Source organism: Panthera leo, chromosome A1, assembly GCF_018350215.1.
Source record: "Panthera leo isolate Ple1 chromosome A1, P.leo_Ple1_pat1.1, whole genome shotgun sequence".
In the NCBI taxonomy this organism is placed as follows: Eukaryota; Metazoa; Chordata; class Mammalia; order Carnivora; family Felidae; genus Panthera; species Panthera leo.
In genome coordinates, this window is record NC_056679.1 from 213823487 (window position 1) to 213842382 (window position 18896).

The 18896-nt window shown below is 38.2% G+C and overlaps 1 protein-coding gene and 1 long non-coding RNA gene across 6 annotated transcripts in view; one reads left to right on the forward strand and one right to left on the reverse strand.

Annotated features, from left to right (window-relative positions):
- Positions 1-727: 727 nt before the first annotated feature.
- The window catches only part of LOC122227975, a 31684-nt gene continuing 13515 nt past the window's right edge, over positions 728-18896 (forward strand). The window contains exon 1 of the long non-coding RNA XR_006206332.1: positions 728-986. This is a non-coding gene — a long non-coding RNA (uncharacterized LOC122227975). The remainder of the gene's footprint in view (positions 987-18896) is intronic.
- The window catches only part of CDH6 (cadherin 6), a 73800-nt gene continuing 56924 nt past the window's right edge, over positions 2021-18896 (reverse strand). For all 5 annotated transcript variants that reach the window (XM_042952753.1, XM_042952743.1, XM_042952739.1 and 2 more), the window contains 6 exons: positions 18359-18612; positions 13016-13152; positions 10384-10505; positions 9216-9333; positions 8833-9084; positions 2021-3735 (listed from right to left, as the gene is read on the reverse strand). In XM_042952753.1, the coding sequence (XP_042808687.1) occupies positions 3245-3735; positions 8833-9084; positions 9216-9333; positions 10384-10505; positions 13016-13152; positions 18359-18612 (1374 nt within the window). In that variant the 3' untranslated portion in view covers positions 2021-3244. The remainder of the gene's footprint in view (positions 3736-8832; positions 9085-9215; positions 9334-10383; positions 10506-13015; positions 13153-18358; positions 18613-18896) is intronic.

The window sequence follows — 18896 nt, forward strand, 5'->3', positions numbered from 1 at the left end:
AAAACATTTATTCACTGTGCCTAGAATCCCTCACTTATGATTCCATGGAACTGTCTCTTCCCCCATTTGATTTCATTTTTTATTTTGGGACAAATGTTTAGGCCTTTCAGCAGAAAGTGGCCATGAAGTGATGGGGTTGTAAACTTATGCACAGCAGCTTAACATTTTAAAAATTCCAGCTTATTTTAGGGAACATCTTAGTGGTTTGAAGAAACTCTTCCCTTTGAATGGAGGGGAAAAATTTTTCAGACGGGCCTCAATGTCCTTAAAGCAATCCATAAAAGTCATCTGCTTATAATGAATGAATTGTAGTTTCTCAGTGACCAAAGCAAATATTAAATTTTACCTCTTCCCATTTTCCTGCCATCTTTCTTTCACTAACATCTACTATCAGGAAAGAGACTTTCTGAAAACTGAGCTGAAAACTAATTTTTTTTTCCTCCAGTAATCATTTATGTTCACTGGGATCCTTGACCCGGTATCCTGGTGGGAAGGAAGAGAGACACACACAGAATGATGGAAGTATGGCTCTCATTATTTCCATGACATCAGAGAGTATTAATTTTCAGAGAACACTTACAGGACCCTAATACTAAAATATTCAGCTCTAGTCTTAAATTATCCAATTTCTTAGAGAGTCACTTCATCATCAGGTTTTATGGTAAGAGATTAAGCAGTTATTTCAATATTTAGTCATATTCACTTGTTCTTGGTTCACTGTACCATCTTCAAGGTGGGATAATATACCTGCCAATTACATCTCAAACATTCCACTACAGAACTACTTACTTTCACTTATGAGGAGAGAATAAACCTTACCGTTAAACATTGGAAGTTGCTAGCGTCAACCCTCAGACATTCCAATTAACCCAAAAGTTCAAAAGGAAGACTTCTGATGATAACTTTCTTTTTTACAGGACTATCTTTCTTGATACAATTTATTACATGACATGAAACATAAGGACAGAGAGCTCTTTAATTTTACAGTAAGTCATGTGATTAAGGTGGTATTCTATTGCTATGAATAACTAGTTCTTACTAATTAACTTTACTAAGCTATCTTTTTCAACACTTAACTGTGACTATGATATTCATTACAGTGAAACCCTCCCATAGTATTTTGTTTGCATTCCTCTGTGTGTGTGTGTGTGTGTGTGTGTGTGTGTGTGTGAAGAACTAGCAAAGGAAAACCCTGAAAACATGAAATACTTGTTAGTATACAGGGAAGTCCATTACAAAATAGGAAGCCATTCAGGAAACACAAGGAATAATATGGTTAAAAAACTTTTCACTCTAATTGGGTAACCCAAAAGACTACATTTCTCTTATTTTAAGGGTGCCGTCTTTACTTCCTGGGTAACACGCTTATTTAAAACTTAACTAAACAACAGTGTGTTCCAAATAGAAAGTATGTGCTAATATGACAGTATCTCCAAATGGAAATGACATTAAGATTATCTGTAGAAAATTAACATTAATTGAAAATAAATCCCTAAGACTAATAATTGAAGTCAGCATATTCTTAAGTACATAATATATATAGATATATAGATATATAGATATATACAGAGCCTGGGTTTTTTTCTTTTCTAAGTTTTTGAAACAACAATGTTTTCATTACAGTACTTTGGAATTTTCTGATGACTGCACAATGTAAGATTCTAATGATACAAATCATTAGAACAGCCATATGAAATAAATGATTTGAACCTGCCAAAAGGATTAGTTCAGTTCAGTTGGGTCCTCTGGATAATAACTATGATGCTAATTGCATAATTAGAGAAATAATAGATTGGATGGATTGTACATTACTTTTCTGTTGTAGTTTGAGACCATTACTTTTATCATTGGTTCAAAGACAAGGATGGCAGGGTTGCCATAGCAACGAAGTTAAAAACAATGGAAAAATATTAATGCTTTTGAATGTCAACTATCATTTTAATACCATCTTAAACACTCTCGTTGAAGGGAATCAAATTTTTCCCTTCGTAAGCATATTCCAAACATGTAATGTGTAGTTTTTCACTGTGATCTCAACAATACATCTATATCACATCATATAAATATATAGATGTTTCCAGATGTGAAGGACAAGTTATCAGGTTCAAGTGTGGCTGGCTCCCATTTCCCCATTAAACTCTGAGGGCAGGATTTGAGTTTTTCTAATCTACCTTTACTAATGTAACTTAATTGTGTACGAAGCATCAAGAATATGAATTGTACTTCACACGGCTACTTTCAAGTATATTAGAATAATACTGACAACAACTACAGACAAGGAGTTAAAATTTGTCTCAGAAAAGTTTCTTTGAGAATTTGAAACAATTAGACTTACTTGTGATTAGTTTACTGATACTGATGGTTGAAGTAATTTTAAGTGATCTGTAGTACATTTGGTGGCCCGAGCTTTAAAATATGCTAAATATTTCCTTTGTTGACATCATTAGCTATTTTCCCTTTCTCTTTATACGGTGCAAGGGCAAACTTTTGTGTGTTTAATATATAAAACAATTATGAGTTAGTGGCCAGGAATGAGATATCATTACGTTTTGTTTGTTGTTTTTTAATATTACCATTTGATTTGTTTCTAGTCCTAAAGAGGACCCAGAATCTTAAAACATTGGTGGATTTGATGCTTTGAATGGTCACTGGTGCCAGAAAAAGTTCTTGAAGAACACATAGGACAGGCAAATGCCATTTTAAATACTTTGGGACACACCCATAAAACACACCCAATATACACAGTCCATCATCTCCTTGCGAGCGGATATACCAGGACCAACCTCACAGTTGTTCCTGCCTCATTTCTTCCCACTAAAACTATATTTTTATCGTTAAAGCACAGTCCCTCATCCCATTAGCGTGTGAAATGTACAGCCAGAGCAGTCAGCTGACCTGAGTCAATGGAGTGTGGTAGGGAGGCCGGGCCAGTGACACTGAGCGTGTTCCCAACCCGCCCTAGGAGAGCAAGGGAAAATCTCACTCCTGGTTCTCTCTTCCAGCACGGGGCCTGGGGGCTGACCGACATGGATAACTGGATGCGCTAAAAAATAAACCTTTGCCTCTTGGAAGCTCATAAAAGTGTACTAGAAAAAAGTCCCTCGCGTTGGGTCCCCCTGGACTGCAGCCGTCGACGTCGGGCACGGGCACCACCGAGAAGCCTTCGCGGAGCAGTGGACGCGGAGGCGGGCGTCGCCACTGCAGGTCCTTGGGCGGCGGACTGCGAGGTGACAAAGGCAACGCATTAGGAGTCTTTGTCACTGTCCACGCCTCCGTACATGTCTGCCAGCTTTTTGAACCGCGGGCCCCAGTCGCTAAGGTAGTCGTAGTCTTGGTCTCCCTCCGTGGTCACCGAGTCCAGCGAGCTCAGCGAGTCGGCCACCGAGCCGGTGCCCTCGTAGGCGTAGGTGGCCAAGGAGTCGTAGGGCGGCGCGGTGGGGTCCGTGTCGTTCTCCTTCAACCTTTGGTTAATGAAATCCCGGACGTCGGTGTTGTCTCGAGCTGCTGGAGTCCGTCGGGGCAGAAAGAGGGCCTCGGGCACGATGTCCCTGCGTAATTTGCTGTCCTCTATGGCTTCGGGGTTCCTCAGGGTGCCGATATCAAAGGCCTGGGTGTCCTCCTCTCCGCCACCCTCGTCGTTGTAACTGACAATGTTGTCTCTGATGTCCTCTTTGGAAATGATCAAAGGTTCTTTTTTCCGCTGCCGCCTCAAAGCTGCGAACAGCACCACCGTCACTGGAAGCAGAGACAAAGCAGAAGGGAAGGGGAAGTTAATTTGCCGCCCAATTAATGTCAGCAAGCAGCGCTGCGCTCCAACGTGAAGTTTCAAAACTTCTCCGGGAAACTGCAGACTCAACTTTTATTCCTTGAAGGTTGCGCTTGCCTCCACGCGTGATCAAACCGGGGACCCCCCAAAAGCGGAGGAGAATATTTGAAAGAAAGTTACAATTTAAGTAGAGGATAAAACACCTTCATATTTTTGTCAGTAGTTCCCTTTCGCTTTGAAACGGGGAGCTAGTCTGAAGGTAAGGAAAAAATAAAATAATAATAATAAAAAAAAAAGCTCAAACACAGCGAGAGCGCAGCAATCAGAGTGCAAATTATGCTGAACACCTGAAATGCTCTGAAACTGCTTATAAGCACAAGGCTGGCACCTTCGGGATGTGTTGAAGGGTTTGCATAACTACACGTCTAAAATAACTTTTGCACTCTGCCTTCTTTTTCTTCTTCTTCTTCTTCTTCTTTTTTTTCCCTTAGAAAAGTGTAAACTTGGTTTAAAACCCCAAGTAGACATGTGAATGTCTGCATACCTTTCTACATATAAGAAATATTATTACAGATAATACCTGGAGAGACCCAGATACAATTCAGAAAGCCATTCTGGACTTCAACACCAGCCGGTTTGAAAGGGGGCGGGTGATAAGAGACACACCAGCTTATTTCTGTTTGAGCTAAATAAAATAAACACATTTAAGAGGGAACTTAAAAAAAAAATCTTTCAGACTTAGTATTCTGTTAAGTGTGATGCCTGGAATGTTTGTCCTTTTGATTTTTCCTCTGAACTCCAATTAGAGGCAAAGCAAGGATTGTGTTCAAATAACTCCTGATGTTTCTTCGCAGTTGGCTACCTGTAGAGACACATCTCCAAATGGACATATGGGTGGGAAAATAAAAACACAGAGACAGCTTAGAGAGAAAACAGCCATCCGGGGCAGAAACTGCATTACGAAACTGGGTTTGTCCAGGGCTGTTTACTGCAAGAAGTACTAGTAATGTGTTTTTATTTTCTCATCCATAACATGGTCCAGATTTTATGAGTCATAGAAATTGAATTACTGTAGTAAGAATTACAGAATAATGGCTTTTGGTGGATATGGATACCTACACACAGAATGACGGATACATGCATTCGGATGTCTCTATATATTAAAATTTCAGGTGTTAATAGCATTAATAATAATTGGTTATCTACTGAGAGCGTTCTATGTGCCAAACACTGTGCTAAGTGCTTTACATACTGAATCTCATTTGATCATCACAGCAGCCCTACAAAGTAAGTACCATCATTATAACCCCATTTTACACAGAGGAAGTTGAGGTTTAGAGGTGTCACATGTACAAACAATTGAAATCCAGGTCAAACTAAAAAGCCAACACTCTTATTAATCACCACGCGTTAAAGCGTGCTTTGATTATAGACTTTTTCTGAAGGATATCCAGTGTTGCCATTTTCAAGCGTGCGATTGTGTAATTGTACACATTGTCGTTTGCTGCCAGACAGCATCCTCCTGCCTCATTCATCCCAGCCATTCAGGGCGTTTTACTAACTATTTATGTAGTGCCTACTTTGTGCCAGCTATAGTTCTAGACACTATCAATGAAAAACATTGATCAAGAGCCCCGTCCTAATGAGGTGGGCAGAGGTGGCTGTGGTGGTGGATGGAGATCTTGAAAAACAAATAATGTGTCTAATAAATAAGGAAATCATTAGAAGGTGATATGTGCAGTGGAAACAAAAAGTTGATCAGAGAAAGGAGGATGAGGAACACTTCTGTGTATGATTGAGGGGCCGTGTGTTTAAGAGGAGTGACATTTGAGCAAAGATATGGGGAATTAATTATCTGAGGAGCTGTCGGGTGAGGGGGACAGAGCTGGAAGAAAGGCTGGGGTGCAAAGGTGCCTAGAGTATTTGAGAAACAGCCTGGAGACGCTATGGCTGCACCTGAGGGGGCCCAGGAGAGGAGAGGAGGAGGGCACGGCCTGTCACGTGGAGTCTGGAGGCTTCTGTATATCTTCACTTTACCCTGAGGTGCGGGAGGGTGGAAAATTGCAGGGCATGCTCATAGTCTACGCTTTTTTCCGGATTCCCGTGTGACCAATGACAAGGGTTTGCAAAACAAAGGACTGTAACTGAGGATGGCCTCTGGGGTTAGAGAATAGAATCAAGACAACTGTCTTGGAAAGAATTAAACCTGTATGTACAATGGTTTGTGCCACCATTTAAGGCAAGATAGCAGGCATTTATCTCTTCCTAATTCTTCCCCGGCTTAGGTTATCTGTATCTTTTATTTTAGTCCTATGCACACCCAGAAGTGCGATTGCCTGGAAGAGAGAGGGCACACTTGGTGAATCAGAGGCATTCATTCACTGCCTAATTCTCCTACAGCTACGACTGCCTGTACTTTTCTTCTTAGCCCAATGTACATCTGAACAGAAATTTTGGAAAGGAGATCTTTCTCAAAGCTAACTTTTATAAACTGAAGATGTGAGTTCTAAGCATGTGGAGCAAAAAAAAATACATTCTGAGAAAGTAATAGCTTTCTTCCCAGTGACTGACCTCTTCCCTTTTCTCAATCCCCTGAGGCCAGAGGATAGTGGTGAGATTTTGAGTGGGGAATGCTTGGACCGACCTGTGTTCAAATCCCATCATAAAGCTAGAAGGTAGCAAGGCACTTGAAATCAGCCTGCCTAGGCTCACTTAAATGATTTCACCTTTTTAAGTGTGTTTCCTTCTGTAAAAGAGAGGCACTAACACAGTGGCTAGTGCTGTCGTCAGGAATGAGTTAATAAATGTAACAGTTGTGCAGACTGTAAAGCACCACAGAGACACGAGATGTAGTAGTTGTTTTCAGTGTCGTTTTATTTTTTTATTTTTATTTTTTATGTTTATTTATTTTTGAGAGAGAGTGAGAGAGAGCAAGAGCGCAGGAGAAGTACCGAGAGAGAGAGAGAGACAGACAGAGGATCCGAAGCAGGCTCTGTGCTGACAGCAGAGAGCCCGATGTGAGGCTTGAACTCACGAACCATGAGATTGTGACCTGAGCTGAAGTAGGAAGCTTAGCCGACTGAGCCACCCAGGTGCCCTGTTGTTTTATTTTTGTAAATAAAATAAGAGATGCCACATGATCCACTTTATTGACTGTAGGTTTCCTCCTCTATCGTTGTGGCTTCCCTTCTCTTACAAAACCTGAGGTTTGTTTCCACCTTCTTCAATGGTCTCATTTTCAGTTCGGGCTCTTTCAGCCTGGAAATTACCTTACATTCTGTGAGCTCACAAAGAAAGTAGAGAGCAATGTGGAAGCCCTGAGGCTCAGGGGGAGAAGACCGGCGTTTTGTACTTTGTCCCACCACCTGTTAGCTGTGTGAGTCGGCTACATGACTGCACATCTTAGAGCCTCAGTACTCTAATTTGAGATGCAGATAAATACATACCAGATGGTTCTGAGGGGTAAATGAGAAAAACAGTTGTGAAGCCTCTTGCCCAGTGTATAGCCCATGGTGTTAGCCTACGAAGGGTTAAATCCCATTTATTTCCTGTCTTATTGGGTACAGAATTCCAAAGAGAATAGACCAGCTGTAGGAAGCACTGAAACAAGTTAGGAGTAACAAGGAGACAGTGAATTCATTGGAGAAGGAAATGAAAAGGGAGAATAGAGGGAGTTGGTGAGGAAAAAAGTGGGGAGGAGAAAATGGGTAGATGATGAAGGTAAGGAGAAATCACTTCTATGAGATGAGAATCAGCTCTCTTTCTACAGATCACAAAATGTCTATGGAATTCTCCCTGAGTACAGCCCTGCCAATTCAGCCCTTCTAAAAATAACTTTTTTTAATCAAAAAGAATATTCATATCCTTCTCTTCCAAAACAACTGTTATAGACTCACACCATTAGAAACACTGATTTGTCTTTGCATACTGTCAGCTTTTATTTATCCTCATATCTTAAAATACTTCCCCCGAATCTTCGTTGACAAAGAGAATCACAGCTCTGTAGTTAAGTTTCAAGACTTCTGTTATAATTAGCAAAATGATACGAAATGTGAAGTTCTTGAGCAGGGATCCCTAGGCATTCTCTTCTTGGAAAAATTTAGGTCTTTACTCTTTCTTCTTTCCTTCTCTCAAAGTCACCAAATTGTCAGGTTTTTTTTGAAAAAGTACCCCCCCCCTCCCCGCAATCCAGGTTGACACTTCTTCCCTTTCTTCCCTTTGTGTAAGTGAGCTTGCTTTGATTTTTGGAAGGACTGAGTTAACTAACATTTGATTTCTTAGTTCACAACAGGCAACGGTCTGTAAAGTGTTTTGAGCTCAACCTGTGAGCTTAATTCATTTGTTGGGGATGAAACTTTCATTTTGAATCATTGCTAAACCTTGATTTTCACCTTGATTGCATTCATTTCTTTTAGGTCCCAGATTTACTTCCTCAGTCATAGAAGTTATTTATTTTTGAGAGTCTGAGAAATAATAGACATTGTGTATGTGGCATTCAGGGAGCAATGCTAAGAAGGTAGTTATTTAAATGGGTAGATCAAAGCAAGTTGGCTGGGTTGAAGAAAATTTAATCACTTCTTTATTTCCTGTTTGACAGAGAAAAAGTCATCACATTTCTCTTTCCAATTTCCCACTGATCTTTAAACTTTACCTTCATACAAAGGGCCATCATCACACCTTCCATACTGGATGACTCTCACTCTTTATATTTTAACAGTGTTTGCCAGGTTAGATATTAAACAACAAATGAAATGAAAAGGGCCTATTTATATAGTGCCCTCAAATCCTGCCTGGGATTCATTCCCAGTCTGACAGACAAGAGATTTCTTTGGTGAATGATTCCCTGAGTAGGTAAAGACATAGGCAAGTTTCATATCTGTTCATTCTCCAAAGCTATGTTCAAACAAAAACTAGTTCATGGTTGAAAAACACAGATTCTCAGCATGTAACTCTACTCACCTAGAGCGGGCTGTATGCCTTAATGGGGGAGGCGGATAAATCTAGAGTGTCACAGTAACAGTGTGTGCCTCTCATGGGGAGATAGGATGCAGGGAGAAGCAGTTTACCTAGTAGGGTCACGATGCACAGAAGGATGGCAATGAGAGCCCCTGTGCTCAGTCCCGTGGGGTGGACGAGGGCCTCCGCATGGCAGGACTGCATGTTCCCATGGTGGTCACATGCACAGACCCGGACAGTTACTGTCCCAGTGCTGCTTTGGACTGGGTAGTCGTTGTCTGAAATGACCACAGGCAGGAGATAGGTGCTCATCTCGTGTCTATTATAGCCATTTTTCCGAGTTAAGATTCCTGCTGTGTTATCTGGAACCAGAAAGCAAAGTCAATGTTAACGTGCATACCACGTCATGGATTGCAACAATTGTGATGACAATAGATAGATAGAGATAAAGATATACATATATAGACAGAGAAAGTAACTTGGGCTCCTTTACCTTTGTTGTCTTGAATGGTAAAGTTTGAGCCACTGGTTGCTTCAGGGGCCAAAGAGAATGAGAATTGGTGCCCGCTATAAGGGTCGTCTTTGTCAATGGCTCGTAGGGTCTGAATCAACTAAAATCAAAACCATAAAGCTGCTATAAAGTTTTGGTAACTCAAAAGCATTCCTTACAGTGTTGCAGTAAATTGCTTAACTAAATGATTTCTGATTTTAATTTAAAAACGATAGTCTCTAGAAAATTTACAGTGAGTCCACTCTATGCAATGAAATGATGGGTTGGAAATAGAGCCCAAAATAACACTTTGTTTTGGGGCTATCCTGGGCACTGTATGTAGGATGTTTAATAGCAAGCCTGGTTTCCTCCCACTACATACCAGTGACACCCTCCTCTTTGTGACAATCAAAAAATGTCCCCTGGGGGCAAAATCACTTGGGTTGGCAAACACTGCCCTAGAGTGATACAAAACTATAAAATATCACAGTGATCTACCACAGCATTTCAACTAAAAAACTTTGGGCACTCTGTACAACAGCCTGTTTAGAAATGCAGTCTTGACATATACATAAACCATCAACTTGCATAAAAACTAAAAAGAAAGTTTGTACATAAAACACAACTTCAACTTCCTGCCCTAACATGTATTTTAACAGTGTACCGCTGTTTCGACAAACTGTAACATAATTTTATACCATTGGTAGAAAAGACCTATTTCAGGTGGGGACAAATGTGTAAAACAGGAAAACATTCACGAATGTGTATTACTTGTACAGATGGGCAATATAAGTAAGTGGAACTATGAATTATAGGCAATTGTAAAATATGTCGTAGTTATTGCTTTCCTCTCTGTACACATGGTAATTAAAAGTATCTGCTCACCAATTAAGATTTTTCAAATAAAGCAGTGACTAATCTATTTTAATGAAAACTCAGGACTGATTTGAATCCACATCAGTCTTTGAGAATGATGAACTTCCAGTTCTTAAAAACTGCTTGTTCTCTTATGCAAGTTAAACATTCATTCTGTTCTTATTTATAGTATTAATTTTGTTAGCATTTACTTCATACTTAATTCAAACCTGGCCCTCAGCTCTGTGTATCGTCTGAGTTATTAGAAGATCTAAATTAATCTGACTAAATTAATTTACTTTCTTATGAAACTCACCTGATCTGCTTTTGCCTTTTCACAGACAAAGGTTTCATAGAATTCAGCAAATTCCGGGGCATTGTCATTGACATCTAGAACTTTAATATATAGAGGGACTCGGCTGCTTTGCTTTGGATTATCTGCAACATGCCAAAAAGAAGGGAATAGGCATTTATATGTCGATTGTCAACCCCCTTTAGACAACAGTCACTCACTCCTTTCTCATTCATACACAGATTCCCCAAGGCTGCTCTGAGTACCACACGGCACTGTGTACCAACTTAGTCACAAAAAAGAATTAGTCACAAAAGAGAATGCTTCTGGAGTTGGATACACCTGCTGGAAATACCTAGGAGATAAAGCTACTTGTGTTGATATAGGGCAACTGTATAGCAACCCCCAGAATAACACAAAAATAAAGAAAAACTTTATCCAGGAAAGGCAGTTGAGAGGCAGATTTTAAGGGAAGCCAAAGAAGCAGGGAGATGGGAAAACATTTGGACAAAAGAAAGAGCCAGGGGGCTGGGGGCGGGGGGTATCAAGGAAACCAGAGGATGTTTTCATCTTAGTTTTTTTGTGCTGAATAAGAGCTAGACATAGTGCTTGGCATTTTGCTATATTATCTTATTTAATCCTTACAACCTTTTCTGTAAATACAGTTTTTGCCCCTATTGTATAGATGAGGAAACTGATGCACAGATATGTTAGGTAATTTGTCCATCTTCACAGAGATAATGAGTGAGAAGTAGAGCCTTGATTTAAACTTGGGTCTGTCTGACTCCAAGCCCAGACCGTTCACCTAGGATAGTGAGAGAGCAGCACCCATGTTTGACAACCAGGGACAAGTGAAGTATCTGGGGTACTGTGGAAGACAGATTCCTGGTCTAAGAATCAGGAGTTAGAACCTCTGAACTCAGCCCTCTTCATTCACTTCACTTATGTATCTGTTTGTTCGCTTCATAAATATTTAGTGATCATCTAATTTTTCATATGTGCCAGCCACTAGTTGGGGTGCTGGGACACATGGGGAACATCACAAAAATCCTGCATGCTAAGTTTTATTCTAATGGGGGCAGACAAACTGTGAAATGGTACATGCTATGGAGAAATTAAACAGGGAAAGGGATTGGAGAGAGATGGAGGTGATACTTTGCATGGGATAACCACTCTGTCTCATCTCATGAGATGCCATTTGTACAGAGACACGAATAAAAAGAATTAAGCTATGTGAATATTTCCAGCTCTCCAGAGGGAGGGAACAGTAAATGCCAAGGCCCTGGAATGGGAGTGGGCTGGTTTCACATAAGCTCTGGGCTTCTGTTGCATCAAAGATAGTTAAGAAGTTTAGACAATAAGATTCTTAAGTTCCTTTGCATCTAAAATGTTTCCCACATTAGTCTTCCAAAGTTAGGATTGCCAAAGATGAAGTCTTAAAAGGTCTTTATCACTAGTAAGTACTTTCAAATATATCACAGAAACATTAAATCTTAAAAAAAAAAAATTAGGCACAAAGCTTAAAATATGCATGAAATGACTACTTCAGTAAAAAATAAAATTTCATGATGTTATAAAAAGTGGTCCTTTTCAGTGCGAAAAATAATTTTGTAATTTTAAAGCTTTAAGTATGCTCTGCCATTGGTATCTGCATTAGTCCCTCCACATAAATTCTGAAGAGCGTATTCCTACCTAACAAATTTTTAATTAAGAGTTCTTAACATTATCACAAGGCAATGCTTCATTTTGCCCATATTAGTTATTTATTATTCTATTCAATATCCTTCAGCCATTTCAAATCTCATGAGTTACGTTGACAAAGAAAACTACTGTAATACACCACTAGACATGGAATATTTCACACCAGATACCCAACTGAGCTAAAAATGTTTGAACTTTTAAAATCAAAAACAAAAACTAAAAAATGAGCTATAATTTAGAAGCCTATTTTTAAATATTTAAATGTTATTTTAAAAATACTTTTTCCTTCATGTACTTAGGCCTACACATTGTGTTTACATTACACAATTTTCACTGTGTATAATCATTTTATTTGAAGCATTCATTTGGCATTATTTTTCTTTGCCTTTAATTTCATGGTGACTTCCATAAAATTCACTGTAAACATTTTATTGATTACTTGGTGGTTTGGATTGCTCACTTTGGTGTACAATGGAAAAGCTAAAATTTATATCTCTTACTTCTGTAATGATTTTGAAATAGAAATTCTGTAGAAAGCCAGGAGATAGATATCTGAGATATTTCTAAGTAATGCCTACAGTTTTTAATGTACTTGATTCTCCTCCCCACCAATCCTAACCATGAGTTCATTTTTTCAGCTGCTTCTGTAATGTTCTGATTTATAAAGCTTTTTGGAATTGAATCCCATATGTACCAATTCAACCTCATCTGAGAGGTACATTCTCATGTTATTATTTCTGAACTACATAACATCCACAGTTGCCTCTGCATTTGTGAATGAATGAGCACATGCTTAGAAGAAACATCACTACAAATCATTACAGGGCTCTTTCCCTCAATAGGTATCGAATAGGATATCAGTACATGGTGACTAATTTCAGCGTTGCTTCACCAGCCCTTGCTGGGACACTCACTCCATCAATTGGGGACAGTTGCCCTGTGAGGTTAGACTTACTGATCTCTGTTGCTATTACTGTAATGTTGTGCCACAGCAATGTTTCTCGGTCAAGAAGTTTCGACGTAAAAATTGAACCATTTCCAGAATCAATGTTGAATATTCTGTCCATATCTGTGTGTCGATCAACAGAATACCTAAAAATGCAGAGCAGAGTTTAGAATGGTTTTTTCTTTTTATCGAATGATAGTTGACACACACTGTTACATTAGTTTCAGGTATACAACATAATGATTTGGCAAGTCTATATGTTATGCTGTGCTCACCACAAGTGTACCATCTGTCCCCATACAATGCTAGAAAGGTCCTTGTTGTATTTGTTATTCTCACACCCTGAAACTATTCCAAGAATGTCTGTTACATGAATTTTTTCTACCTTGTAGCACATATCTGAATATCTATAACTTAATATTAAGTAAAACATTCTGGAAAATTAATTCTTTACAACTGAGATCCTAATGTAAACCCATTAGACAAGTTGCATGAGTTTGAAAATCAACAATGAAGTTTTTTTTATATGTAATTTGTATCTAGTTTGTATATTAATACATTTTAACTCGAATCTTAGAACTTTAATGTATATGTGTGTGTTCATGTACATAAGTAGGGCTATTTGTCTAGTTTTCTATTATCCATTTTATTTTAAAATCATTATGTTGAAAGAAGCAAAAAATGGCTAGTGTGGCTGCAGTTAGTGAGGTAGGAAAGGGAGAAAGATGAAATTGGAGAGAGAATCAGAGGCTGGACTGCAGAAGAATGGGCTGGCCACGGCAAGGATTTGGGATTTGTCCTAAGAACAATGTGAATATACCAGTGGATTTTAATCCAAATCATGTTTAATAAAGATTGCTGGTTGAATTGAGGAGAATGGTTGGCTGGTGCTGTCCCAGCTGGTACAAGAGAAGAACAGGATTTGGGGAAGATCATAAGTTCCAGTTTTGGTATTGAAGCTGAGATGCCCAAGGAAAGTTTGGGAAGCAAAAGAGCTAGATTGACAACTTAGATTTCCTGTTCAATTGTCTAGGAAGAGAAGGTCCAGTGAAGGGAGAAAAATATTAAGGACAGAATCACTTAAAAGATGATGGAAGGGGGCATTCGGGTGGCTCAGTCGGTTACACGTCTGACTTCAGCTCAGGTCATGATCTCACAGTTTGTGGGTTCGAGCCCTGCATCGGGCTCTGTGCTGACAGCTCGGAGCCTGGAGCCTGCTTTGGATTCTGTGTCTTCCTCCCTCTCTCCCCCTTCCCCACTCATGCTCTGTCTCTCTCTCTCAAAAATAAATAAACATAAAAAAAAAAGATGATGGGAGAATGAAGACTCACAGTGCCCAGAACAGTTCCAGAGCCGAGTAGGAACTTGATAACTATTTAAGGAGTTAAGAGAATTCAACGAAAACCAAGAGGTATCTTAGAAATTAAAGGACAGAGTTTTCTCAACACCGAAATTGACGGAAGACTAGTAAATTTTGAGAAATGTTATCTTCTTTATAAATTTATTACTAGTTTTGGGAATAGCTATATATGGGGAAATATGTATGTACTCTGTTTTATGTATGGGATATTAAAGAGAAAACTCAGAAGAGAGTTTATATGTTAAGGTCATTAGGGGAAAGAATTGCCCATTTCAGCTAGATTCTGAATGTTGGCTCAGTAGAAATACAATTAAGTAAATGACCTAGCTACTCATACACATGTAGAATTATTATGAATGCTCCAAGAAAAATAAACTCTTGTTACTAACTTGTAGTTTCTATTTCAATTGATTATTTTGCTTTAATATAGAACTGGTGAATTATCTTAATAAAATATATTTTTGTCATCTATTAGGGGTCTAAATAAAGTAGATATTTGATTATTGTAGGCTATTTAAACCTGATATTAAAGAGAATTAATGAAGTTCAAAAAAGCTATATACCTTTCTATATCTCTATCTCTATCTCTATATCTGTATCTCAGGCCACCTCAGAATTTTAATTTTAGTTTATATAAACCTAATATTTTATTATTAAGTGTTCATCTCTTACAGATGAAACAGCTCTTATTTTTGCAATTTATGTCATGAATCAATGTTTATTAAGGATTTAGGCAACAGCATTGAACTTGATCACCTGCCTTCATTTTTAATTTGAGAATGACAAATATTTATAGCACATAATTAATTTCCCAAAAAGGAAATTTCAGTATTCATAGACTCTTTAAGAACTTTAATCATTGCCTACATTTTTTGCCTATGTTTTTTCCTTCATGAAAAAATTGAGCTTAAGATGCACTGCTTATTGTCCTTATAAGCTCTTACAATTATATACAGCAGTAATCTTTTCTTGTTATTTGTTTTCTTCCTGCTATACTTTTAAGTTTTACAAGCAATATTTTCCAGTCAAGTCTTTGAAATAAAGGGTACAGGGTGAAGAATTGTTAGTTGTAGGCAGTAACTATTTAAATACCAAGGAGAAAGTAACTATTTAAATACCAAAACTGTATATGAGTTTCCCCCTTAATTGGGAGATTTAAAAAGTCATAGGAAACCTCAGATTTCTACATTATTTAGGAATGATGTTTGCACATGAACCCTTATTTGTTTGTTGTTTTTTTTCCAAAGTAATTTCAATTCATATCTAGTATATTTACTGTCCAGTCATATTAATTGTAGTCATAACAGATAAGGAACAAGGTAATCAATCTTAACATGATTATAGCAGATTATTTTGCTAGGTAGCTCTCCCCCCCCAAATTTATTATATTCTGTGATTCAATAATTTGTCTTCTAATATATCCTCTCAAGTCAGGGAGATTTTAGGTCAGGAAAGGAAGTATGTTTGCAGGTAAATTTTTCATAATATCTATTCAGAGTGACATTTTATAATACCCTTTCATGGAAGTCAAGGGGCATTTCTGATACAGTTATTGGAAGAAAATTATTTTATGTAATTAAATAATTAAAAACTTGTATCTGCATAATGATAAATCAATGTTTGGGGGAGGAGATCTCTAGTATTAATTGTGTACTTAACATTGTCTAGCACCTAGTTGTTCAATATTTACATCTTGGATAACCAAAAACTATGTGTGGATATACTTTCCCAATATAAGAATCAATTTTATCCTATAAAAGGACTTATTGGAATATGCATTTATATACCAATATATCATTACTTTATCCTTATTGGTATTTTTATCCTTAAATCTATATCTATATATGAAATCCATATGTACCAAGAAAAGGCTGGCATAGAAAACTTTAAAATTAGCTGACAGCCAACCCAGTCTGACAAGCTAGCTACTACTTCCTTTAATAAAACATAAAATAATGCAGTGAGTTAAAATGGTATTCATTATAAAAAGTGAAATAGACATAAAAATGCAGCCTAAATTCCCAGGAGACATTATCTCTTTCAATTAAAAACATGTTGAATGATCAAAGAGGTAACAAAGCTCGTATTTATATAAACTTCCAGCATTAACATTTTTAAATTAGTCTTGACATTGACTTGCTGAGATTTTTTTCCTTACACAGGACAAACTCCAAGTGACAGAATAGTTGTGAAAGTACTTAAAATTATCTGTGTTATACAAGCAAAGGCCATCATTCATTTTCCTTATTAATAATATGAAATGTATATAGAACACTTGATCCATGGAGCTTACATGTGGCTACTTTGGGTTGACCATAGTCCAATTCAAGGAGTCTATAGATATTCAAGTAGGATGACAAAACAACAGAGTCTATTTTCCCAATGATTTAAAACTATTCCCTGAAAGTAAGTCAGTGCATTTTTGTGTTTTAGATGTGGGACTTGCTATCAGGTTTCATTTGAACAAAGGGCTCATGGTTGAAAAGTTAGAAAATGCCTTAGAACCACAAAATCTTTTATCTGCAGTAATATTTGTCATGCAGCAGTCAGTGTGATCCTCTTTAAAAATTAGGTTTAGATTAGGTAATACTCCTCTTCAAAGCTTTGCAGTGGTTTCCTACCTCAATCAGAATAGAACTCAGTCTTTACCAATACCTTCAGATGTCCCTAAGACCTGCCACACTTACCACCTACCAAACCTCCTGTTGCCTCAGACCTTCCCAACCACTCCCCACCTTGATCACTTTCTTCTAGCTTTGTAAGCTTCCTTGCTACTCCTCTTCATGCCAAGCAAACTCTGGTATCAGACCTTACCCTCATTTCCCCCTCTTCTTTGGACATTCTCCTCCCAGATTCACCATGGTTCATCCTTTCATTTCAATCAAATCTTTACTCAAATGATTTCCTACCAAGGGCAAGCCTGACCATGCTATCTAAAATAGTACCCCAGATACTCTTTGTTTCCATACTCTGCCTTATTTTACTGCTTACAATGTATTTCACTTGAAATATTACATATTTGTTGTTTGCCTATTTCTGTCTTCCCCAATTAAAATGTAAGCTTAGTGAGATTAGGACTTGATGTTGTTCTCTGTTGTATCTCTAAAGCCTAGAACATGCCTGGCATAAGGCAGGTACCCTGATCAGAATATATCTGTGGGCTCACTGGCAAGAGTTCCTCTAGTCTACTTACTTTTTTTTTTTTTTTTTTTACAGGGGATAATTTACACAATGATATTCTGATTTAGCAGTTTTCTCATCTAGTCAAGTAAGCTACTGACTAAAGCCTGGAAGTTGTTGACTCCAGTGCCTTCATGATAAAATTCTAGAATACTGAAGCATCTGTGATTTCAAAGAGCAATGAGGTTTTCTTGCAGCATGATTTACAGCTAAGGTATTAGGAATGTATAGGGAAAATAGAGCTTGCTTACATAGTATAAATTAGGACTCAGCTCTATTAATTTCCCCAGGATTTCGTAGACATATATCATGAAATGATTCTTATTTTTATCCATGTCTGAAAATGAAAAAAATTACACGTCCAAATGGAGCATAATTCTGCCTCTAAGTGTTAGAGGATAGATTCTTCCACACTTGAAAAACAGACTATTGGCCCGGTGTCTTGTTTATTAAAAATCACAATGCTCTCTCCATGCCCCCATGCCTCCATGCTCCATGTTTGACAAATGTAAGACCTTCAAGAAAAATTCCAGGCCATTCTGTTCTATTACCTTATACCATTTTCATGTAAGCAGTAAGCTCCTATAGATCATTTTGTGTTTCCCCCCCAAATTTTGTGGGGTTTTTTTAGGCTTATGCTGCTGCTAAAACAATTGTCGAGCAAGGAGAGTAAAGATGCTGTTTAGAGTCATTTTTCAGGAAGATACAAATATCTAATTGGAAGAAAGCATTAATTTTCTAACTTGCAGGTGATACTTGAATAGCAATCGACTGAAGTTTATGAAAAAGACATGTCTCAGAAGTGTGCTTACTTGACAGGATTCCTGGCAGCATCAGGATCTTGGGCTGTGACTGAGCCTATGGTTGTGTTTATCTGAGCATCTTCTCTTATTTGTAGGATGTAGGCCAGTTTGCTGAAGACAGGAGGCTCATCCACATCTTCCACCATGATTCTGACCGTAGCTGCATCTTTGAATGGACCCAGGTAGAGAAAGCGGGGTTCAACATGAGGATTGGAGGCTTCCACTTTGAGGGTGTACACTTTCTTCTTTTCAAAGTCCAAGACCTTGGGGTGGGTGGGGAGAAGAGACATATTTAAAGCAGCCAAGACACAGAAAGACGAGACATAAGGCATTTTTAGTGCAAATCATGGGTAGTGAATGTGGTTATATTGCTTAGAGACCTCACCACACAGTGTGATATTGGGCAAAGGCATGAGATGCCACACCATCCTGATGAAAATTGTGGGCTGAAACCATGCCCACTATTGCCTTGAAAGTGGGTGCAAGGGTGCAAGGTATAACGGACAGGGAAGAGAACCTGGAAGCAGGAGTCTTGTATAAAAAAGGA